General features: G+C 43.0%; 1 protein-coding gene across 1 annotated transcript in view; it reads right to left on the bottom strand.

Moving 5' to 3' along the window:
- The window catches only part of Nphp3 (nephrocystin 3), a 41,136-nt gene that overhangs the window by 14,371 nt on the left and 1,923 nt on the right, over positions 1–24,842 (bottom strand). Inside the window, exons 2-15 of the mRNA XM_034484347.2 lie at positions 24,627–24,752; positions 23,840–23,990; positions 21,351–21,503; positions 20,371–20,504; positions 17,246–17,406; positions 11,652–11,808; positions 10,805–10,879; positions 8,644–8,817; positions 7,542–7,645; positions 6,973–7,087; positions 5,565–5,708; positions 4,858–4,955; positions 3,668–3,770; positions 2,436–2,518 (exon numbers count right to left, since the gene is read on the bottom strand). Coding sequence (XP_034340238.1) covers positions 2,436–2,518; positions 3,668–3,770; positions 4,858–4,955; positions 5,565–5,708; positions 6,973–7,087; positions 7,542–7,645; positions 8,644–8,817; positions 10,805–10,879; positions 11,652–11,808; positions 17,246–17,406; positions 20,371–20,504; positions 21,351–21,503; positions 23,840–23,990; positions 24,627–24,752 — 1,778 coding nt within the window. The remainder of the gene's footprint in view (positions 1–2,435; positions 2,519–3,667; positions 3,771–4,857; positions 4,956–5,564; positions 5,709–6,972; positions 7,088–7,541; positions 7,646–8,643; positions 8,818–10,804; positions 10,880–11,651; positions 11,809–17,245; positions 17,407–20,370; positions 20,505–21,350; positions 21,504–23,839; positions 23,991–24,626; positions 24,753–24,842) is intronic.

Genomic DNA, 24,842 nt, shown 5'->3' with positions numbered 1-24,842 from the left:
TCAGAATAGCCAGAAACTGGACACCTAAATGTCCCTCAACAGAAGAATGGATTTTTGAAAAAATCCAGTTACACAATGGAGTATTATTCAGCTCTTAAAAAAAAATGACATCATGAAAATTTCAGGCAAATGGATGGATCTAGAAAAACAAATTTTGAGTAAGGTAATTCAGAAAGATAAATATGGTCTGTATGCACTTCCATCTGGATATTAGCCATTAAATAAATGATAACCAAGCTACAATCCATAGACCCAGAGAGGTTAGACATAGAAGAAGGGACTAGGGAGGATACATGGATCTCCCTGGGAGAGGAAAATAGAATAGATTTTATGGGTGGGCTGGAGCGTGAGGGTGAGGGTGGGGGATGGATGAAAATGGGAGGATCAGGTGGGAGGGGGAGAAGGAATTGAGGGAGGGAATGATGGAGAGGCAGGTAGAACTGAAGGGCATCCGAGTGGTGGTATGGAACCTAGCACAGTGTAAACTTCCTATAATATATGAAGGTGACCTCAATGAAGTCTCCAAATAATGAGGGAGATAGAACCCATACTGGCCATCTCTTGTCACCAAACAAAGCCTCCAATGCCAGGATTCATCCAATTGAGCTGTTGGCCAAAAGGGTTCCATGGAAATCCCCAAACAACCAAGGCTTTTGCCAAGATAATAGGTTGCTCTCTACTGTCAGCAAGACCCCATTTGCTAAAGACAACACTCACATAACTCATTGAACAGGGAGAGGTCGAGCTGGTGCCTACACAGAACCCTCATTCCCATGTTGTAGCGTTTATGACATGGAAAGGTACTCTGACAGCTACCAAAAGAGAAAAGTAAACACCACCTTAACCACAAACCCTTTGATTGCTGATCTGTCCTGCCTGAAAAAATATGCCATGGTAATAGTGGCATAAACCTTGAGGGAGTAACCAACCAATGTCTGCTTTGACGTAAGGCCTGCTCCGTGAGATGAAAGTCAGACCTGACACTGCTTGGGTGATCAAGAACCAGAGTGGAGATAGTCCGGAGACCTAGGGTAAAACGTAACAGTAAAATGACTCCCAGTGATATTTTGCTATTCTCATAGATTGGTGCCTTACTCAGTCATCATCAGAGAGGTTTCTTCCTGAGGCAGACAGGAACAAATACAGAGACCCACAGCCAGACATTACACACAGAGAGTTCTTGAGACACACCGCTCTAAACTAAGTGTCTCCATCAAGTTCTTCCCCTCAGAGCTCAGGGAACCCCATGAAAGAAAAGGTAGAAGGAGTGGGGGAGTCAGAAGGGATGGAGGACACTAGGAGAACATGAACCCCTAAAACAACTAAGCAAAGGTCATATGAACTTGGAGACAGAGGTAACAGCAGACATCCAGCCCCAGGGCCAGCATCAGTCTGCACCAGGTCCTCGGCATATACAACTATAGCTTTCAGCTTACAACTTTTATGGGACTTCTGAATACGTGGACCAGTGGGCCTCTGATTGTTGTGCCTTCTCTTGGAGCTCCTTTTGTTTTTCTGTTGGCTTGGCCTGCCCAACTTCAATGGTATGATGGTTTTCATTTTACCTTATTATATTTTATATTGCTGCATTTTGTTTTTATCTCCTAGAAGTCTTTTCTTTTCTAATGAGAGCTAGAAAGGGGGTGGCTCTGGATGGAAAAGGAGGTGGAGAGGAACTGGGAGGAGTAGAGGGAGGGAAAACTGTATTCAGATGATACCATGTGAGAAAAGAATCTATGTTTAATAAAAGGAGGATAGGTTCTTGCAATCGACACCATCCAGTTGTGTGGGGAGGAATCGCACCAGGTCCTGTGTACTCTATTACCACAAACAACAATGGCAAGCCTGGACAGGACACACCACAGGAAACTTAATTGTGTACGAGTTTCTTTTCATTTCAGATTTGGTGTTCAAAGTGAGAACATGGAATTAAGAGACAGGAAAGTTAGACTCAGTGTCTGTAAACAAGGCTTGTGTTAGGATGATCACTATCATGACATATATATATATATATATATATATATATATATATATATATATATGTGTGTGTGTTATATATATATACATATATATAACACACACACACACATACATCACACACACACATATATATATCATCCTTTTACATCCCTGGCTGAGGACCATGCATAGGGAAGCTGCAAAAAAATAATCGAATGCCTATGAAAGGTGGATTACTGACTGATACAGAAAACAGATATTTACAACTAGATTTGAGAACAGAGACAGCAAAAGGATCCTTCCTGATTACATCATCGTCGACAGCTACGTCCTCACCTTGGTGACACCTTAGAACAGGGAGGAGTCTGAGGCCCGTGAAACCAGCGTGAGCAACTGTCACTTTGCTGAGAGAGTAGACTGCAGCAAGATGAAGAGGATGAACCCGGGCAGAACACCACCTGGGGAGGATCACTTACCAGGCCATCATCTTGCTGAAAAGGGTGACGTAGAGGGCATGGCGGGTTGTGGCTGGACGGCAATGCTGTTCTAGCATCTTCTCCTACACCAGTTTCCAAACAAAAACAAATTGAAAGTAAGAAAAGTAGCCTGGGGTCATCATTCCTGAGCCAACTCAGATGTCTCATCTGAAAGAAACTGTTCCCACTGCTATCAGTGATGTCACAGGGGTAGGCAGTAGAGGGAGCCTGACTATGGCCAGACTTTCAGCTGCAGAAGGAAGATGTAGCCAATATAAAAACTCCTCCTCCTCCTCCTCCTCCTCCTCCTCCTCCTCCTCCTCCTCCTCCTCCTCTTCCTCTTCTTCTTCTTCTTCTTCTTCTTCTTCTTCTTCCTCTTCCTCCTCCTCCTCTTCTTCCTCCTTCTTCTTCTTTCTTCTTCTTTCTTCTTTCTTCTCCTTCCTTCTCCTTCTCCTTCTTCTTCCCATCCCCATTCCTCTTCTCCTTCTTCTTCTTTTTAGAATACCGATACTTAATAAAATTATATACTCTTCCTTAATGGTAAAATATTTGTATTGCTTCTTCTATATCTGTCATTAAAAACATAATGTCCTGGTGGTGGTCGGTCACACCTTTAATCCCAGCACTCAAGAGGCAGAAGCAACTGAATCTCCATGAGTTAGAGGCCAGCCTGGTCTACAGAGTGAGTTCTAGGACAGCCAGGACTATACAGAGAAACCCTGTCTCAAAGCTGAAACAAAACAAAGCCAAATAAACAAAACGAAACATACAGACAAACAAAAACCAGGATGGAGGTGACTGGGGAGGTGGCTCAGTGAATGAAGAGTTGCTACCCAAGGTCAGCTCCTGAGGAACCCGCGTTAAAAGGGCGGGGCACGGCGGTGTGTGCCTGTAACCCCGCACAGGTGGTTATCTGCAGCTTGCTAGCCATCTAGTTTAGCTAGATGCTGAGGACCAGGTTCAGTGAGACCCTGGCTCAAAGAAAAAAAAAAAAAAAGAACAATAGGGAAGACACCTGACTGCAGCCTCTGGTGTGCACATACATGTGTACAGGGGCATGTGCCTGCAGACACACAGGTATACACACATGCCACACACACATTTTTAAAGGGAATCAATATTTACCCAAATAACTACTGAACCCCTAATTTCCTCATGAGAGCAGAGCACATATACAGAATTTTAAGTCTTCCGGCAGAGAGCAGAGAAAGCACTGAGGTGGGAAAGTTCACCTGCTCTCTGCTCAACGGCATGTCCACAGAGCGGCATTCTGCGGTTATTATGGATATGGCATCTTTGGGGCTTAAAGGATCGAGATGCAGTGTAGGCCACAACCTTTTGTTTAAAGAGGAGAAAAAAGAAAACAAATTTATAGCAACACAACAAAGACCATAAGCTAGCATGGCACCAGTTATAATCCATTAGATGAAGTTATTTTATACTGTCTTTATAAGATAAACATGGAATCTGTTAATCACACTATGTAATTCATCCTAAGATTTATCATTATATCCACCAGTAATCAACAGAGTGCCATGACCCACGTACATGTTAGCTAGGAGGGGAAACAACTTCAGTTATACATCATGGCAGTAAAAGTAGGCACTGGCAATTGGTGCTTAGGAGGAGAAGTTCAAAATGGTCTCTGTACCCAGCTATGTACAGGGCAAATGACCAGGGTTAGGAAAAATCTTATGCTTATGTGCAGAGCACAGATATACACACAGACCTGTTCACAGATGCACACTGACATATAGTGTATGCACACAGCATCAAATTTCCTTAAGAAGGCATGGTTGGGGAAGAAAGGTTTTCTTGTAATTCCCCCCCTCCTGGGGGAGGGTAAAAATAAATAGGCTAGGGAATTCTGTAAGGAATAAATACTGCCTTCCAGAATTCAACCTTTATATCACTTTTCCGAGGGTTGTCAAAAAAGGGAGCCTGCATCCTAGAATAACAGGTATCTGTACTGTCATTCCCAGGCTGCCCCACCTCTCCACAGATTTACCTGCCTACTAGACGTCATTTCTTACCCACAGATTTACCTGCCTACTAAACGTCATTACTTAGATTTACAGTTGGCAACTCAAATTAAACCCACTCGAGAAACAAACCTACAATATCCCCTCCCCCCCAAGCAAATTCGCCCATTCTCTGGGTCTCCTTTTTCAGCCCATGAAGTCACAACTACCTTTCATTTCTAGGTTCGGAGAGTTGGTAGTCATTTCCATTCCCCCTTCTCTCCCGCCCCAGCTCTAACTCCCCCCCAAGTCTTACAGATGGTGGCTTCTCCTTGAGGCCACCCACCTCTCTCCAGCCTCCGTGACATTTACATGAAGACCGAAGACACACTGCAGGACCCTTGCCTTGCCTGCTCGCTGGATTGGCCCCCTTGCTTGCCTGCCCGCGGGGTTGGCCGTACCTCCACGCTGTGGGGCAGGTCTCCACGTTCACAGAGACAATGACTCTGACGTTCACGGGCAGGGGGTCTATCAACCACGGCATGTGCTTCTCCACTTGCTGAGGAGCACACAACAGAAGCCAATTTATAATAACAGCATTTCAGAACAATCCCCAGAGTGCTCCAGTCAGATAAAAGTCTCATTATCATTACACTTTCCTTATTATTAAGGATACAACTCTTATTTGGGAATGGTTTATCCTAGGTTAGAAAAACACTGTTATCACCAAATTTGAACTCTGGACATTTAAGGAAATGTTGGTGCCTTAAAATGATGTCAAAATAGGCCTGGGCACTGGTGGAGCAGGCATTTAATCCTAGCATTTGGGAGGCAGAGATAGGTGGATCTCCGTTAGTTCGGGCAGGGCCAGCCTGTCCTACAGAATGAGTTAGAGGACAGCCAAGGGACACAGAGAAGCCCTAGCTCAACCCCATAAATACTTTTTGCTAAGTATACAGATTTACTTAATGCTACTCTCTATAAGCATACCATTCTTTTTTTTTTTTTTTTTTTAATTCAGACGCTTCTTCCCCAAAATTAAGTAGAAATAAAGGGGACAGCATCATTTCCTTCCCTGGAGCTCAGAACTGAGATGCCTGCTACCACCATTGCTGGTCCCCTGGTCTCTGAGCACATCTGCTAATAGAAGACACAGTGAGAGGGGCACCTGGACTTGATCTATGGAATCGATGATGATGATGATGCTACCCTGGTGCCGGGCCGAGAGCTTCTCCAGCCAATGTGGAAATTCCTCCAGAAGCTTAGCAGGGTCCAGTGTCAGTGCAGAAACTGCCCAGAAGTGCTGCATCAGCTGCAGGGTGACAGGGTGACATCATGTTCAAAGTAAACCAGCCGTACTCCACGGTAGCAGGGGGACCTTTCCATCCTCACTGTGTATGGCAGCACTGACTCCCCACGGTAGTGGGATCAAGTACTGGTGTGTGTGTGTGTGTGTGTGTGTGTGTGTGTGTGTGTGTGTGTGCTTGCATGTGAGGGCCAGAGGGTGATGTTGGGCATCTCCTTTAATTGCTTCTCCACCTTCTTTGCAGACAGTCTCTCACTGAACCTGGCGTTCACTAACTGGCTAGGCTAGTGGCCACAAAGTTCCAGGGATCCCCCTGTCTCTGTCCACCCCATCATGCATGCTGTGGTTACAGACATGCATGCTGCCACGCCCAAGTGTTTACATGGATGCTGGGGATAGAAACTCAGATTTTATGCTTGCAAGGCCAGCACTTTACTGACTGAGTCTTCTTTGCAGACTATAAGTCATAATTTTTTTTAAAAAAATTATTTACCTTTATTTTATGTGTATAAATATTTTACCTGCATGTAAGTATGTGTACTGTGTGCATGCAGTGCCCATGGAGACCAGAAGAGTGTGTCAAATCCCCTGAGACTGGAGTTACAGATAGTTGTGAGCTGACAGGTGGATGCTGGGAGCCAAACCTGGGTCCTCTGTAAGAGCAACAAGTGCTCTTAGCCATTGAGTCGTTTCTCCAACCCAAGTACTAAATTTTAAATCTTACACAAGTCCAAGATAGCTTGTCATAGGTTGAATATTCCTTGTGCAAGATGTTTGGCACCAGAAGTGTTTCAGATTTCAGATTTTTGGGGTTCTGGGCAATGTTCACATACATATAATAAGGGATCTTGGGAACTGGGCTGAAGTCTAAATATAAAAATCATTTCTATTTCATACACACACTTTACAAGTAGCCTGAAGGTAATTCTGAACCTTCCAAAGTGAGCCAGTGTTTTAACTGTGACATATCACATGAGCTCAGACATGGAATTTTCCACTTGGATTGTCATGTTGATTCTCAGAAAGCTTCAGATGTTCCCTGAGACTGGAGCTCAGTGGTAGAATGCTTGCCCTGCAGGCACAAGGCCCCAACATTCAATCTTCACTGCTATCAAAAAGTTTCAGGTTTTGGGGCAGTTCAGATTTCAAATTAGTGATGTTCTCCCTACAACACCAACAAATAATAAGTTTGCTTATTATTAACAACTCAGCCCCAAGAGCTTCAGAATCTGCATAACATTCAGATCGCCCCTGAGCGCCCACATCATACCTTCAGGGTCAGCCGCTTGATAATCAGAGACGACTCTGAGCTGGTTGACGTTGGTCTCCCCACAAAGTGAGACAGGATCAGAGTGTTAGGGAAATGCTTCTGCTGCAGCTGAATCCTGAGAGAAAAACAGAGGACTCTTTATAAAGCTGACAGTGGTCTGTTACAGTTACAACAGATACACAAAGAGCCAGACATCAAACACTGCCCCAGAGTCCTTAATTACATGGCTATTCACATTGTAACGAATAAGATTAGTGAGCTCACGCTATTTTTAGAACCTTTTAAACTAATTTCCTCATTTTAATTACAAGATGATGTTAATTGACATAAAATGTTAATAAAATAAACATTTAACTAAAAGTCTGCAGTTAGAGGAGGTGGACACAGAAAGATCAGGAGTTCCAGGTCATCTGTAGTTACATAGTGAGATTGAAACTTTGCTACATGAGACCTTGTCTCTAAAAAACAAAACCAACCAACCAACCAACCAACCAAACAAACAAAACAAAACAAAACAAAACAAAACAAAAAAACAGCAAAAAGAGTGCTTTAACTGTATCTCATCATACCACTTTGATAAAAGAAGGGACTTTCCAGAACCGGGTCCTCCAGAAACCAGGAGGGGTGGGATTGGAGCTGGTGCCACCACCAGATCATCCAGCCGCTGGTAATACTAGGAACAAAGAAAGAAAGAAACATAAAACAGATTTATATTATTATATTATCAGACTGCATATGCCTCTGATCATCCTCTGAAAACATGAGAGAAAAGCGTGTGAGAAAACAAACTTGCGGCTGGCCGAGAGCTCCTGTGTGGGCACTGACCTATATACACTGGGGCCTGAATTACCAAATGGGTCCCAAGGCATTGCTGTAACTGAGAGTGTGAGGGGCAGCATGGATTTCGGTGGGGGTTTACAATGTTCAGATGTTTGCTGAAATACTGCAAAGAGTCCATCGTGTGACCCTAGAGCCCCTCAACTACAGGAAGTATCCCAGACGGCTGTGCGAGCCCAGACAGCAACCTTAGATTTGCTGGTCAGAAGAATGAACATGGAGTTCCACAGTCTGCTTTAGTTTCTAGGGCTAAGAATGGATCTAAACAAAAGCAGGTTTCTTCTGTCCCCTCCCAAATGTCCTCCACCCCCAAGTCTCCCAGGCTACCTCAAAGAGAAAGGCTAGGACAGACTGCCTGAGATCTCCATGACACTGAGTTCTACGCACAGAATTCCAGCCTTCCCTCCTGGGCTTTCTCCAGCCGCACAAAAGTAGCCCGCACCCGAAGACTGTGCTCACAAAAGAAAAATGTCACAATACTTATTTTTATTATTAGTTTTAATGGTGTGTGTGGGGTGTGTGTACACACGCAGATGTGAGCGCAGTTGCATGTGGAGGCCATAAGTTTCCATCCAATAAGTTCTGCTATCATCCTCCACCTTATTTTAGGAGACAGGGTCTCTCCTTGAGCCCAGGTTCACTGATTGGCTAGGCTGACTGACCAATGAGCTGCAGGGATTTCGCCAAGGGAGGTACCGCTGTGAACTCTGCACACGCATGCGTGCTGTGGATCTGAGCATGCGTCTTAATACTTACGTAACGAGACCTTTACCAGCTGTGCCATCCCCCCAGTCAACCACTGACCTTCACTTGTCAGAGGGCTTAGAAGTTTACCTTTTCGAATCCCAGTTCATGGGCGGAGCTAGAAGCCTGCTGAAAGGCTTCCATCTGCTCTTGCTCATCGTGTATGTCCCACAGAACATCCCCAAAATCATCTTCTTCTGGAGTAGAATCGTCACTGGCCCCATCCTTCACCTCCGCGTCTGTGTTCTCGAGCCCAAGGATGTCCTGAGTACCAGAAAGCAAGTGAACTTCGGAGACCTGTAAGCTGGAGCCGGCTTGCAGGGCTTTACTCGCAGGCGAGTAAGGGCAGACTTAGGCTCGCAAGGAAGAGTTATTATAAGTACTTATACGAATTAATTTGCAACCATAGAATTCTAGTGTAAAATAAAAATACTAAAAACATAAAGAGTTCCTCTCAAAATAAAATCAGGGCGCTTGATGACATTTCTGGAAAATGTCATGTAATAGATGCAATCATATCTGGCTAGTGAATGACTTTTTAAAAAGTGTGTGTGCGCGCACGTGCGACTGTGGATTCAGGAGGACAGCTTTGGGTGTCATCTTCAGAAATACTTATCTCCTTTGAGAAGGAGTCTGTCACCAGGAGCTTACCAATTGTGTTTGCTGGAGCCTAAGAGAATCTTCCTGTCTCCAATTCCCCAGTGCGGGGATTTTACAAGCACACACTGTCATGCCTGGTATTTTTAAGTGTGTACTTGGACTCCTTCTTTGGTCCTCATGCTTGTGGGGCAAGTGCTCTGTAGACTAAGCTATCTCTTCAGCCCCAATAGTGAATGACTTCAAAGACTGCACTAATGCTGAAGGAATAAGGCATAGAATTAAATTACTGAGATAGGACTTCTTTCTTTTCTTTCTTTCTTTCTTTCTTTTTTTTTTTTTGTTGTTGTTGTTATTATTGTTGTTTTGAGACAGGATTTTGATGTGTATCCCTGGCTGTCCTGGAACTTGCTCTGTAGACTTTGAACTCAGAGATGCACCTGCCTCTGCCTCTTGAGTGCTGGCATTAAAGGTGTGGCCACCACGTCTGTGAGTGAGACGTGTGAGAGTTTCTTAATGTCAAGCCTCTCTGCTGTCGCATTTAATCTCCCTATGGGATCACTGAAAATACATGGATGATAAAGATGGTTCATTTCACGGTCCTCACGCATCTTACTTATCTTGGCTCTAACACTGAGTTTGGAAACCTCGGAATCATCTGGGCAGCCTTTGCACTGGAGACTGTAAATGTGCTGCTGAGTCCTTTAGCACTACATTTTGGGCTCACTCTCCTCAAATGACAAATCTCTATATCCACAATCCAATTTAATTAGAAAAGGTGAAGCCAGACTAGGTGGCGTATGCCTTTAATTCCAGCACTAGGGAGACAGAGGCAGGCAGATCTCTGTGAGCGTGTGACCAGCCTCATCTCCAATGTGAGTTCCAGGACCGTCAGAGCTGTTACTCAGAGGATTTGTCTCAAAAAAAAAAAAAAAAAAAAAAAAAAAAAAAAAAAAAAAAAAAAAAAAAAAGCCAAACAAAAAGCAATGTAACTCCTTCCTTCCTTTTCAGATCAGGTCTCCTGGGAAGATGGGTATCATCAGGCAAACAAGGGAGACCTTCCCACTTTGCCTATTTTACTTGGAGATAAGGGTGTTCTCTGCCTTTTGACATTAGTTATTGGTATTTTTGCTGACCCAATTCTGAAATGATTTTTTTTTTTTTTGCAAAAAATATAATCTCAGGCATAATACCAAGCAGCTATGGAAAATATAAATACATGAGATTCCAAAGAATCCAGTTCCAGCTGCCGCCATGGACCATGTTTCTGTCCCCCTGTAAGGCGCTTTTGCCCTCTCTGTTGCTGTTAAGGATAGCAAGGTGGGGGGACATCTCAAATATATAAAAACCCCAAGTACACAAAGAACACACAAAACCTCTCTGTGGAGTAAAATGTACATTTGTCCTCAACTGCCTCCTCTGGATTGTGTGTTTTTGATGCATTTTATACCTAACAGGTATTGAAGCCCAGCTTGGTGATGCAGATCCTGACAATACCAGCTTCTCATTCCAGTAACAACTCCCAACAGAGATGGCGCTCTCCTGGGGTACTGTTCTCAAAAATGACACATGAGGAGTTTTATCTGGAAAACTCTTCTTTTTAATTACCATGAAGTTATTTTAGATGAAAACTTACAAAGAAATGCGTATTTACCTGTTTAATAATCTTTTCCACACTCATGTAAATCTTACACACTCCCTCCGCAGGATCTCCCGAGTGTTCGATGATCTAGGAGAAAAGGTTCAATGGTAACAAGGAAACACAGTCAGAGCACTGTCAGCATCAGGAGGGAGGGGCAGCATCAGCATCAGGAGGGAGGGGCAGCATCAGGAAGGAGGGGCAGCATCAGCATCAGGAGGGAGGGGCAGCATCAGGAAGGAGGGGCAGCATCAGCATCAGGAGGGAGGAGCAGCATCAGCATCAGGAGGGAGGGGCAGCATCAGCATCAGGAGGGAGGGGCAGCATCAGGAGGGAGGGGTAGCATCAGGAGGGAGGGCCAGCAGATGCCTTTTAACACTTTAACTTTTTATCTCAGCAAGTTCCTTACAACAAAGATGCTGGAGTGTGAACTTGCTGTTCAGAAGAGGAAACTGAGGCAAGTTAAGTAACTTGTCTGAGGGCACACAGGGATTCAGTGTAAACAGCATATACGTGTGTGTGTGTGTGTGTGTGTGTGTGTGTGTGTCCCAGCATCTGTCATCTAGATGTCTACACCAGGTCTCAGGCCTCTCACTACCCTCCCAACTACTCTATTCCTCAGACAACATCAAGCACATCACTGACAGAGGACCACACTGGTCCCTGCCACTCTGCTCAAAGCCAAACAAACTTCACTCCAAGGGAAAAGTCCAGGTGATTAAAACGATCTCTGAGGTTCTTCGGATTGATCTCATTGGGATACCCTTCCTGTATGTCCCGTCTCTACAGACACCCTGACTTCCTCCCTCCCTCCCCCAGTCTCTGGTCTCATCTCTGCCCTCCAACATTTCCTGTGTCTTACCTTGGCTTTAGGTGTCTTGCTTAGGTTGGAAACTTGATCCAGTAACTGCTGGACAGAGTCAGAAGTGGACTCTCCATCATCCACGCGATGGTAGATTAATCGTGGTTTTCCCTCTGGGTTTTGCAGAAAGGCTTCTTCACAGTCTTCCAGTAAAAAACTAGACGGGGAATTGTCATTTCATGAGCTACATGGCACTGTGGCAGCAGAGACTTACGTGACCAGCCTAAGTGCCCAAACAGGCTTTTACCAGAGTGACAAAGGGACCAGCTACTGAGAAGAAAAGCTTTCCAAAAAATATGTATGTGCAAGTGTGTGTCTGTGTGCCCAGAAGTTAGTGTCAAATGTCTTTCCCAGTCTCTCCACAGAACCCGGAGCTCACTGAGCCAGCCAGCCTGGCTAACCACAAGCTCCAGGGATCTTTCTGCCAGTCTCTCCTTCCCCTGTGCTGAAGTTATAGATGTTCACAGCACCACCCAACTTCCATGTAGGTTCAGGGATCTGGGTCAAATACTCCGGTGGAAGGAAAGTAGATGGTACAGGCGAAACAAATAGGTCACTATGGGTAACTGCTGAAGTCGGAGAGGCTGGAGGCCAGCTGCTGGGCTGACCTGCTCTGGAGGAGCCAGCCAGAGGGGTGGGCTGACAGGCAACCATGCAGTCGATAGAGGAGAAAATGCTTTGTGAGGAAGGATCGGAAACAGTGAAGCCGAGGAACAATGGAAGCAGATCAACCATAGACGGAGAGCGCCCACATACTGCATTCTGTGAGGTGATCTGGCTAAAAGAAGAACTGAGCAAATCTAAGGAGTACTAGAGGTGCTACAAATTCTCTGGGGCACTGAAGATGTCCCCAGGAGAGCTGTTTCTTGAGAAGGTAAACCAGTGGCAGATGCCTCTTTGAGCTAGTCAGCCAAGCTGCTGTCCAAGGGACAGCCTGCCTTTCCCTCTCCTCGGGACCAAGCATTCTTGGCGACCCTAGCTGTATAAGCAGTGTTGGAGGCACGGTGAAGGAGGCAAGCTGAGCCCATTATTTAGAGGATTTCTATTCAGCCATGAGTATTCCTGTTTCTATCCTTCATGTAAACAGTGCCTGCCAAAGGAACAGAGTCAAATCTGTACATTACAGAGCACCTACGGAGAGTGTCAGAAGTCAGCTCCCCTTCTGAACCCTCTCTGGTGAGTGACACTGGAGAGACACACACCTGTGCTCCCCACTAAGCGTGAGTCCCCCACTCACTTTCCTTACCTACCAACAAGTGTGTTGTTAGTACAATGTGCTCTGAGTCTATTCATTTCATACCTAACGACTATGAAGTTTTAAGGACAGTGTTTCCTATAGGGATACAGAATGATTCAAGGGGCCAATGAATGGTTTCTCTAAGTAACTATGTGGGTCCCATATACACAAAGGGAGCAATAACTGATCAGGAAAGTTCTCCCCCCAATGAAGCTCCCAATCTGTTCACTGGGTGCTTTCTAGCTTTGTCTCTAGGAAGTTGAGAGAGCCAGTCAATCAGAGGTGGAGTAACCTGAGAGAGCCAGCCAATCAGAGGTGGAGTAACCTGAGAGAGCCAGCCAACCAGAGGTGGAGTAACCTGAGAGAGCCAGCCAATCAGAGGTGGAGTAATCTGATACAAAGGTTCTAGCACCTGTATTTGAGGTCTGAGCTCCTCACTCCTGTTGCACCTCTGTATTTTTATTCATGGGGAGGGAGGCTCCCTGGGGATGGAACCCAGGCCTCACACATGCAAATTAAGTGCTGTACCACTGAGCTACACTTCCAGCCCCAACTGCCACTCTTCTTGGTAGTCCCAAGAGAAGCAAATGGTGAAAGACATGCAATGAAATAAGGGAAATTCAACCAAAAGAAAGCCGAAACAAATGCAAGAGACTAAAATTCTGATTCTTTAAGAAGAACAATTTTCAAAAAATAAACAAAAATTTACTTTAAGTGGATAGACAGGCAATAGAAAATGAGTGGGAGAGAAACGAGTTTAAAGTCAGGAGGACAAAAACGAAGGTGAAAAGTGTAAAGATTACAAACAGCATCTTATTAACAAGTGAAAGCAAGATGGCCTCAGAGATTAAAAATAAGAATTAAAAGAATAATTTAACAACGAAGGGTATATATTACCAAGTGACATAAGATATGGCCAAGTAACACTAGGTATTAAAAATGATACATTCTTAATGCAAGGAGAGAAAGGTAGAAAAAGGAGACTTAGCTGAAGGCAACCAGTTGAAAGGCATTGTAGACACACTCTGAGGAGGGCTCCGCTAGCTCTATTGACCCAGCCACTAGGCAGTCTGTGGTCCTGTCTTTTCTTTTTTTTCTGTGTGTGTGTGTGTGTGTGTGTGTGTGTGTGTGTGTGTGTACTGTAAGATGTGTGTCTGTGTATGGTGTGCTGGGTGTGTATGTGTGAGCATGATGTGTGTGTGGTGTGAGATGTGTGTTTATGTGAAACGTGTGTGAATAAATGTGTGGTGTGTATATCTTGTTTGAGTGTGTATGTATATGTGTGTGTTTCTGGTGTGAGCATGTATGTGTGTGTGTTATGTGGTGGATGTGTGTTGTGTGTGTGTGTGTTATGTGTGTATATGTGTAACTGGGCATTGAATATAAGGCTTCATGCACACTAGGTAATTAATTTACCATTGAGTTTTATCCTCAGTCTCTCCTTCTCAGCCTTCTGAATGCTGGAAATACAGGCATTCATCACTATGCCTGTTTTTGTGTGGTGTTGGAAACTGATCCCAGAATCCTGTGTGTCAGAAACCATCTAGGAAAGGCTATGGAGAGCAAGTGAGTATTCTGGAGATGGCCCACCATTTTGCATGGCTGCGATGGGTGAGCTCAGAGACTTCATCCCAGGATTGCTTCTCACTGCTGATCTGCCTTTCCTGTCACTATCACATAGCCTAATGATTCCGGGGCATCAGCCCACCCTGTTGGGCAGATTTCCTGCAGAATCAATATGAAGATGCACTTTCATGTAGTAATGCTGTTTAGATGAATTGATGGTTTCATAATTCCTGATAATGATTTTATAGAACTCCTAAATTCAGACAAGTAATTTCAAGACCCCTATAGAATAAAAGCTGCAAATAGAGCTCTGTGAACCTTCATGTGTCATGGGCTAATTGTACTAGGAAAAGAAAACAGGCTTGGAATAAATTACAGACAAGGAAAACATTCCTTCTAGGATAGGAATGAGGTCACTCTCTGGTAGCTACAGGTCATAAACTGGAAATAGGCAATTTATTGTAGGTGTAAGGACAGAAAATAAATGATGGACTACTCTATCTATACAAAACTTCAAAATAATAAGACACAAGCCAGATACTTTGTCTTTTGACAAGCTATAATAACTTGTGACATAAAAACTATTGCTTTAAACTTATAATGAACTTGTGGAGTCAAAAATACATAATTAATGTTTAGTCAGGTACTAGCCTTAATGGAAAGACATAAACAATTCAATTGTAACTCCTTAAGCCTTTTAACCTATGACATGAACTGTTGCCTTAAACTTACTATGAACATATGATATGCAATGTTTAAAAACACATTTATCAATTATCCTGAGAAGGTGTAAAAACTAAAAACAACAATAAAGTGTAACTCTTTTCTGTTTCATCCAGTATGCATGTGTCTGTGTGGGTGACCTACCTTCCCTCCTTCCTTTCTTTCTTTCTTTCTTCCTTCCTTCCTTTCTTTCTTTCTTTCTTTCTTTCTTTCTTTCGTTCTTTCTTTCTTTCTTTCTCTTTCTCTCTCTCTTCTTTCTTTCTTTCTTTCTTCTTTCTTTCTTTCTTTCTTTCTTTCTCTCTCTCTCTCTCTTTCTCCCTTTACTCAAAAAGACTTAATGAACTTCGAGCCTCTTGCCTGGCCAATGAGAGGTCCCTGAGTCAAAGAAAAAAGAACCCAAGAAACTAAGTTTCTTTTCCCCTGCTGCTATCAGCAGGAGTTAATTGCCAGAAGCCATCAGCTTTTGGCCTCCAAATAGCAAGAGAGAGTTAACTGACAGAAGCCATCAGCTTTAGACCCCTAAATTAACAGGGGTCTAAAGAGGGCAACAGAGAATTAAATTGCCAAAAGTCATCAGCTTTTGGCCTCTGCCCACCACTGCCTTCTCCAGGTACTTGAATGTCAGGGCTGTGCATGCTAGGAAAGTCCCCTACTAACTGAGCTACATACCCAGTCCTTGGTTTTTCATTTTGAGACAGAATCTTGCTAAATTGCCTGGGCTGGTCTGCAATTTGCAATCCTCCTGCCTCAGGTTACTGAGCAGTTGAGACTCTAAGGTTGAGTTATCAGGCCCAGCTACAAGGCAGAGCCTTAAGGACTAAGGATAAGGCTTAACTCGGGGAACATGATAGACCTAGAGATCTCACAGTTTTGCACACAGTTAGCAGTCATAGCTGGGCCACACTCAAAGGCAACTAATGCTTTGCAAGGGCTTAATCCCATCAACATGTCTGAATAGAATAGCTAACCTCCCATGATGGCCAATTTTTTTTTTATGTATATCTACACCATGTATTTTTGATTGATTAAAAACCCAGTAGGTAAGATGCATTAACATAGTTATATTCAGATTGAAACTTCACCTCTCTCAAATTGTGTCTAAAAAGGTTTACTGTGGACCCAAATGAGAAGCTACCAGCTTTGTTCTGTAAAGTCAGACAATAAACATTTTTGGCTATGTAGGACACAGGGTTTCTGTTGTAAATACTCCACTGTGCCCTTTTACTATGAAAGCAGCTGCTAAAAAATTACAGACGTCAAGGAAATGTAACTGTGTTTCTATAGCTGGTCATTGCTACTTTGTGGGTCCTTCTTTTTCTCATCCTCTATTCCGGCTCTCATCCCTCCCCCTGGGTTTCACCCCTGAACACTAGACAGGAGAGAAGAGAGAGAGGAATTAGGAAAATCCCCGAATCTAACTTCTTTCCTTTTGTTTCTTCCTTGACCACAGCTACTACCAAACTGCAGCCAACCTCCCTAAACAACCAACAACCACCCACCCCTTCTCTTGGGGCCTTAGCATTTAAACACTCTCTGAGAAGTTCCCAGAATTCCAAACGTTACACAATTGCAGAAACTATCTGTAGCTGGCAAAACTATGGGTCTACGAGAGCACGAGGCAAATCATAGCCAGCTGCTGTGGACAGTCTGCAGCAGCCCATACTCCTACACCTGGGATTAAAACTAAAGCACATTCTTATAATAGTTCTGTGTGTGTGTGTGTGTTTTTTTTTTAAAGAAACCCAAATTCCCAAATTCTCAAAAATGTCACTACATGCTCCAATAAAACTTTATTTACAAAAAGCTGATACCTGGCAGCGTTTGGCCCTGGGTCACTATTTGCCAACTGCTGACCAAAACAGTCTTTATATTAATGATACTGGTAGGTCTGATGGTATAAAACTTTACATTTTTTTTATTTAGGTGTGAGGTCGTTATGAAGTTTATTAGATTTCACACACTGTTTTTAACTACGAGAATGGAATTAGGACTTATCTTTGAAGTTCACTTGTTAGTAATATCTTTACAGCTGATGTGAATGTTAAATTAGAAATATTTTTTGGCTTACCTTGGTAATGTTGAATGAAGGAATAAAATAACTAAAGAACTCTTCTCAATTTCCCATTTTCTTACAGCGAGGTACTGATTTTCAACATCTATTGGAAAATAAACAGCATGGAAGAAATATCCCATTGTCTCACACATTCTTTTAAGTTTAGGTGAATGGTCCTAAAAATGAATGAAAATATATAAGCGCATGATATATTTAGTTAAAATATATAAACGCATGATATATTTAGTTAAAATATATAAACGCATGATATATTTAGTTAAAATATATAAGCGCATGATATATTTAGTTAAAGGTAGAGAGGATCTTGTCACTTAAAAGGCATCTTTAGAACAGTCTCTATAGCTATATTCTAACACAAAAAATTAAAATAATCACATTTTAAAGAAAATCTTATAGAGAAAAAGTAAGTTTCTCTCTAGAACAAAAATGATAGTTTAACAAGATGGCTATTTTCTAGCTCAGAAGATGATTTATTTCACAATCGAACAACAGAAGAAAGTATTAGGTTAGTTTGATTTGATATTTCTTGTTATTTATATCATGGATAATTTGTTTTCTTGTTTTAAAGGATCCAAGTATATATCTGTGTGTGTGTGTGTGTGTGTGTGCGCGTGCATGCATGTGCGTGTGTGTGTGTGTGCGTGTGTGTGTGGTACTTTGAGCTAGGAAATGTAGCTTCCATAAGAGTGGGCTTGCCTAGCAAATGAAAAGCCCTAGATTTCATTTCTAGAAACATAAAAAATTAAAAACTCTTAATGAAAAAATATTGTTCTATGATAAAGTATATTACTAAATAATGATGATTTTTTTTTATGCAAGCAATTAGTGAGAAGCCTCCGACTGTCTTTGGGAGTTACCTATGTTCGATTACAAGATGGAAGCTTTGAGATTTAAAATATTTTAATATCTTACCAAGATTGAATAATATTACAAGGGAACGCTAAATAAATCTATTAACAATTTGTGGACTGAATTCAGTGGATTTCTCCTGGGGCAGGCAGATGCATTTAAACTTCATTTGTGACATTAGTGGTATACAGATTTCTCCTATAAAAGGTCAGGTGGCAAATATTTCTACAAAAATAATAATGTTTAATAATTCAACTGTTTCAACAGAGGCTTTTAAAATCTCTTTGGTTTCTGTCCCAATTAACTCTTTTTTTGTAGCACAGCAATAGGTGGATCTCTCTCTCTCTCTCTCTCTCTCTCTCTCTCTCTCTCTCTCTCACACACACACACACACACACACACACACACACACACACACACACGCCTGGGCATGTTCCAGTAATACTTTTAAAAAATAGATAATAAGGTGTAGATTTCATATAATTTTCACATAATGAAAGTCTTCTTATATTTTCTCTTCCCAATAATTTAAAATATAAAAACAAATCTTGACTCTGGGCCACGTGAAACCAGGTAGCAAGCCAGAAATGGCCACAGGCTTTAGAATAACTCCATGGGGTGCCTGGAGAAGTTCAAAGTTGAGATAAGGATTAAACTTTGGTATTATCTGAAATAGTTGTAAGGACAACAACTAAATCAGACCCAGCTAATGAAGGACTCAAACCCTGCAGAAAATAGTTAATGAAATATAAAGAATGCCATTTTATTATATAAATTTTTAGCTATATTTTCTACTTTTACGTTAAGATGTTGGGTTGTTTTTTCTTGGTGTTTCAAGACAGGGTTTCTCTGTACAACAGCCTGGTTGTCCTGGAACTTGCTGTGTAGACCGGGCTGGCCTCAAACTCACAGAGATTTGCCTGTCTCTGCCTCCTGAGTGCTGGTTTAAAGGTGTATACCACTAAGATAATGTCATCTTAATGATATATTTTAGGTATGAAATTAAATGAAAAGAAAAAAAGCCATAAAGTCCCAGTGCTAGTCTCAGCATCATGGCGTAGCCCCTGTCCTTGTTTCAGGTTTCCCCTGAAATAATATTTTTAATATTTTTAAAAACTAAGAGTTGTAACACGATGTCTGCCCTTCCACACACGAATACTGGCCCAAACTGCGTCATAAGCAAAACCCAATGTTTTCTGTTTTTTTAAGATGGATAATCTCATAAATACCAAGCTGTAGCAGGATGGTTTCCTGCTGCTGACATTGTTTGCAGTGGAGCTGATGGGGGAGGAGCTAATGTGGGAGGAAGGAAGAGTGAGAAGGAGAGAGAGGGGAGGAGACAAAAGAGGTAGAGGAGGAGAGATGGTGGCTGGGAATGTCCTTGTGTCTCTAGCAGTCTCAAGAGGTTATTCATATCTAGGTTAGTTAATTGGGTAAACAATTCTAATTGTGTGGGCATCTTGTTAACTGAATATTTCCAAATATATAAATATTGGATAGCCATTAAGTATTAAGAGTCTTCATTCTACCAGGTACTGCGGGATGGCGGCTATTATCTGGGCTAATCCAAACATTGTGGACAGCATGGTGGATTGGCTGATCTAGCCACCACGATGGTGGGTGTCAGAGCCGGTGTTTCAAGCGGGCCGGAGCAGTGGTCTGAGCCGAGCAGCGGTGGGAGCATGGCGCAGCTCTTGGCCTCTGGCCTCTGGCCGCTGCTAGTTGGGATCATGGCGGCTGCTCGGAAAGCAGCAGGACCATGCGACGTTTTTAAAAATATTACCCCCAACACCTAGCTACTTAGTTTAAATGCAATTATAGACTGAATATAATACTAATTTGTACTTTGTTTGTTTTGAGCTAGGATCCCCCTCTGTAGTCCAGGCTAGCCTCAAACTCACTATAGTCCTCTTGCCTCCGTCTTCTGAGTGCTGAGATTACAGACGTGTGCCACCCCAGCTACTAACTTGTATTTCCTTTTCTGTCTTTCTTAAAACGGATAAACTTATTTTTACTTTATGCATATGGGTGTTTTGCCTGCATGTGTGTATGTGTATTCTGTGCATGCCTGGATGCCCACAGAGCATAGAAGAGGGCATCTAATCCCCTGGAATAGGAATTACAGCCAGTCGTGAGCCAGCATCTAGGTTCTGGGGAGCAAATCTGGGGCCTCTGCAAGAGCAGCCAGAGCTCTTAACTCCTGAGCAGTCCTTCCAGCTCCAGGCGTTGCCTTTTCAATGAGTGAATATACAATTTATGAATGTTCCTACCTTAAGAAAAAGTTCCATTTCGGGCTGAGTTTCGTCTGTGTAGATGAGGTAACATCTGACAGGGTGACTCCACAGGGAATGTGAGAACAAAGGGGTGGCCTGTAATAAACCAGCCACAGCAGCGTCCCAGTCATCTGGAAGTAAAATTCCCATAAATTCACGAGAAATGTACCAGAATGAAACTGACAAAATAACTCCAAGCGAGTCTTGGGGGGAGGGGGGAGCCTTAACAGACAGACAGTCACATGTTACTACTGACAAAGCTAGCCTCATATTCTCTTCTGGTATTCGTGGCAATGAATGCCACTGCTGGTCTCCCCTGGAGAACATTGGATCCCCAGGGCAGTGGCTCTATTTGCAGGGAGTCTGCATTCCCAAGGTGACACGTCATTTTGCCCTCTCATTCTGACATCCAATGAGGCACAGAGTTTGAGAAGAGTGTAAAATGAAAAGCGGTTTTAGGCTGCTTAGTCAGAAGGAAAAATTGTGAACTCTCTGGCAATCACGAACACAATATAAAAATAATTTGCATTGTTCCAGTGAAATGATTTTACTGTTTTAAGGAACAAGAGTAGAGCTACTGATAGGTTCTTGGGGCTGCAATGATTGTGCAGGTCTGCACAGCTCAGTGCTTTGGCAGCACTCGGTAATACTAACATGGTGGACACACTCTTTCTTTGACCTAGCAGGCCTGTCTGTATTTTGCTTTACAGCATGGCCTTTCAGTAACATCAATTATGTTACATCATATCCCTGTGGCTCAACAAAAGCACCTATAAATTCAGAGAATCAAGCAGCTGCTAGAACCTGGCTGGGCAGGATGGCAGGAGAACCATGTTATCCTGATAAGAAGGATGTCAGTCACCATCTCTGTGCATGCTGGCTTGCCAATGGAATGTTCCAGAACACTAATGTCACGCTCTGTTGCACAAGATTCCAGAACATAAGCAGTCACAAGCACCAGGCAAGGGATTGGTTACCTCGGTTGATGTTTGCAAACGGTCCTTCCACATCTATAGAACTGTGGGCAAACTCGGGGCCTCTGAGGGACTGTTGAAGCTGGATCATGCTGCCTATGGAGTGCTCGCTGCCCAGAGCCCTGCTGGCCCAGTATTCACATTGGGTTCCGGCAGCTGTTTGCAACGAGGAATTGGAATTTCATTAAAACCAAGTTACCAAATGTTTGAAAACTCTCCACATATGTCAAATTGGGGTTCTCACATCAAGATACACAACTTATAAATATAATAAGCCTTGAAATAATGGTTTTTAAAAAACATTTTGGCACTGACTTCTGGCAGAACACTTCAGCTCTGGTTAACACAATCCTAGTTATCATCTAAGAAACAAAGAGGTTTTAGCAAAAATCATTTTAGGGCCAGCAAGATGGTTTAGCATGTAAAGGGGCTTGCCACCAAGCCTCAGGACCTGCCTGAGTCCAAAACCTGGAGTGTAGTTGGTAGAAGGAGAGAATTGCTTCTTCCAGAGTATCTTCTGACACGCACGCTACCCACATGCACACACATACATATACACAAAATAAAAAAATTAATAAATATAATAAAAAATTAAAATGAGGGACTTTAAAAACACCACAAACAATTCTAAAAACCTACTTGCAATTGGGCATTTATACATCAATTAAATGTGAAGGAACTTTTTTTTTCATGAGACTTAGCCCTGGCTGTCCTGAAATCACTATATAGACTAGGCTGGCCTCAAATGCACAGACATCTACCTGCCTTTGCCTCCTGGTTGCTGAGATTAACAGGGGATGCTATTCTGCCCAGTTTATGAAGGGACTTTGAAGGTAGACTGCTTACTTGTCAAGACTCCTATGGTAGATTTGATACATTGTACATCTGACCAATCAACATGGAAGCAATCAGTGCTGCTGATGTGACAGCAGGAGGGAATTTCCCAGCTGCCCTTGGCCTGTCAAATCATTGCATCTTTTTCTCCAAAGTTAGTAGTAAGAGTCCCAGGATGCTGACCACAATGCAATGGGAATATAATGCAAACTAGAAAGGAACTGCCGGTTGCCGTATCTTACTCCCAAACACATCACTTTGTAAAACTATAACACAACCCTTATAAGTAGGAGGGCCACAGCATTCTCTCCTTATAGCTACAAGAAGCATTTCCTTTCCTTGATATTAATCACAGTTGATTTTTTTTCCTTGAAACATAGGAAATGCCTTCGATCCTGTGATTTTTTTTTTTTATCAATTTTAACAATAGAAAAATGTTTTGTGTGCTTATTATAAAACCAAAGCTTTTTGAGTGACTCGCAGAACTACTTTGGAAATGGTGAGACCACACTGCAGGTGTTATACAAAGTTGCAAAGACTACATCACTATATAGGAAGCAATCTGTGGAGAATGTAACTCCGGGATGCCTAGCTCCCCTTCCCACCTTAGCTGACACATGCCTGCCTGTCTATTGATTATAATTTCCAGTCTAGGTCCAGTCTAGCCTTTGGCCATAGCCATTTGAGTAGAGGTGACTGTATTTCAGGTTGTGCCTTCAGGAAAAGCAAGGTGTCTACCTGTGATGCTATGTTTTTTTTAAAAAAATAGTGTGTGCATGAGCACACATGCATGTGCATGCATGAAGGCATGGTCATGCCATTCGTTGCCTGTGTGTGGAGGTCAGAGGACCAATTCAGGAATCAGCTGTCTCCTGCAACTTTGTTGGGGCCTAGGATAGAACTCAGGTCATCAGTCCTGGGTGAAAGCGCCTCTCACCCTGTGGCCACCTTGCAGGTTAATCTTGATTGTTAAACTGACAGGGATCATCTAGAGTAGGTTAGTTGAGGTGGCAAGACCCACCCTAAAAGTGGCTGGTTCCAGGACAGGTTGGGGGGGGGTGTCCAAACTGTAAGGAAAGGAGAAAGCAAGCTGAGCAGAGGATCCATCGCCCTGTGATTCCTAACTGTGAAGGCAGTGGAACCAGCTGCCTCATGCTCTTGCTGCTGTGACACCCTGCAGTGCTGGATTGTGGCCTTTGAACCGTGAGCAGAAATGAGACCCTCCTTCTTAAGTAGTTTGTTGCCAGGGACTTTGTCACAGCAACAAGAAAAACAACTTACACACTCTGCCTTCTTTTGTCCTTCGGAGGAAAATGCTGATTGATCTGGAATAGGGTGGGGTGTGGGGGTGTGCAGAGATAGTAAGAGAGAGACAGACAGAGACAGAGAGATAGAGAAAGAGTGCACGCATGAGCATGCATGCACACCATGGGCTAGGATGGATGGCAGAATATGATGACAAGAGAAAACATAGCTCCGGACATCACACATTTCAAGGAGAGGAGGGCCTGACTTCTGAGAGAGACACTGAAAGGTCCCCCTATTTGTAAGAACAGAGTAAGCACTAATCTTGCACACAGAGAGCAAAAGGGCTACTGGCCATCCTGAACGTCACTGCTGTTCTGCAGAAAGTGGACATGAACATGAAGTGAGCTTACCAGTGACATCTGTGCAGTTGTCATCTGAGTCAGACTCCCCAGGGTCAAACACTTGGATACCCTGAGCCTGCAGCCTCTGAAGTTTGCTCTCCAGCTCTCGCTTGGCCCTCAGTAAGTCCTGAATTTCATTTTCTTTGGTCTCCCTAAAAATCTTTTTAAAAGGTACAATTTAATTTTGAAACTTTTTTCCCCCATAATCACAAAGTCATGCCACCAAGTTTGCGGGGGGTGGGGGGTGGGGTGGACATTTATTCATAAAGTTGATGTCCACTTGGTTCTCAGTCTTCGCATTTGTATCAGAAAGACTTCTCCAGACCCTCATTTAATTGTTCACAATGGAACGAGCTGAAAGTCTGATGGCATGGGTGAGAGTGACACGTAACACATTTGTTTCCCTCATACCAAATCCCAAACAAAATATCCCCAAACACTTCCAAACACTTCATAGGTTGCATTTTTTTTCTATAGAAAGCTCTATGACCTTCACCGGTGACACTTGATTTATCTATGTTCCACATGATATCAGATGAAAAAATTTTCTTTTTTGGTTGCTTTTTTTTTTTTTTTTTTTTTTAAAGACAGAGTCTCATTATGTAGTTCTGCCTGTCCTGGAACTCACTATGTAGAGGGTGGCCTTGAACTCACAGAGATCTGTCTGCTTCTGCATCCAGAGTCCTGGACTTAAAGGTGTTTGCCACCACATCTGGCTCAAAAAACTTTTGAAAACTGGCTTTTAATCTATGTCACTTGGGGGAGGGTTGGGGCGAGAGAAATAACAACAATTTACCTTGAATTGCCTTTTAACTCTGTCTCTGTCGTGTTCAAACGTGACTGCTCTCTCCATGGCTTGGTATTTTGCTTCTAACGCACCCTCTTTTTCCCGAAGTATCTTCTGGTAAGTTTTCTGAAGTGCCTGTAACAATGCACCTTGTTATCTCCCAACAAAAACAGCCTTTCATTCGAATTTTAAATTCTTACATATATGTTTACATATGTTGGGATC

Source organism: Arvicanthis niloticus, chromosome 21 (genome assembly GCF_011762505.2).
Source record: "Arvicanthis niloticus isolate mArvNil1 chromosome 21, mArvNil1.pat.X, whole genome shotgun sequence".
NCBI classification, from domain to species: Eukaryota; Metazoa; Chordata; class Mammalia; order Rodentia; family Muridae; genus Arvicanthis; species Arvicanthis niloticus.
Note: the sequence above shows the minus strand (reverse complement) of the source record. Positions and strands in the feature narration are given on the sequence as shown.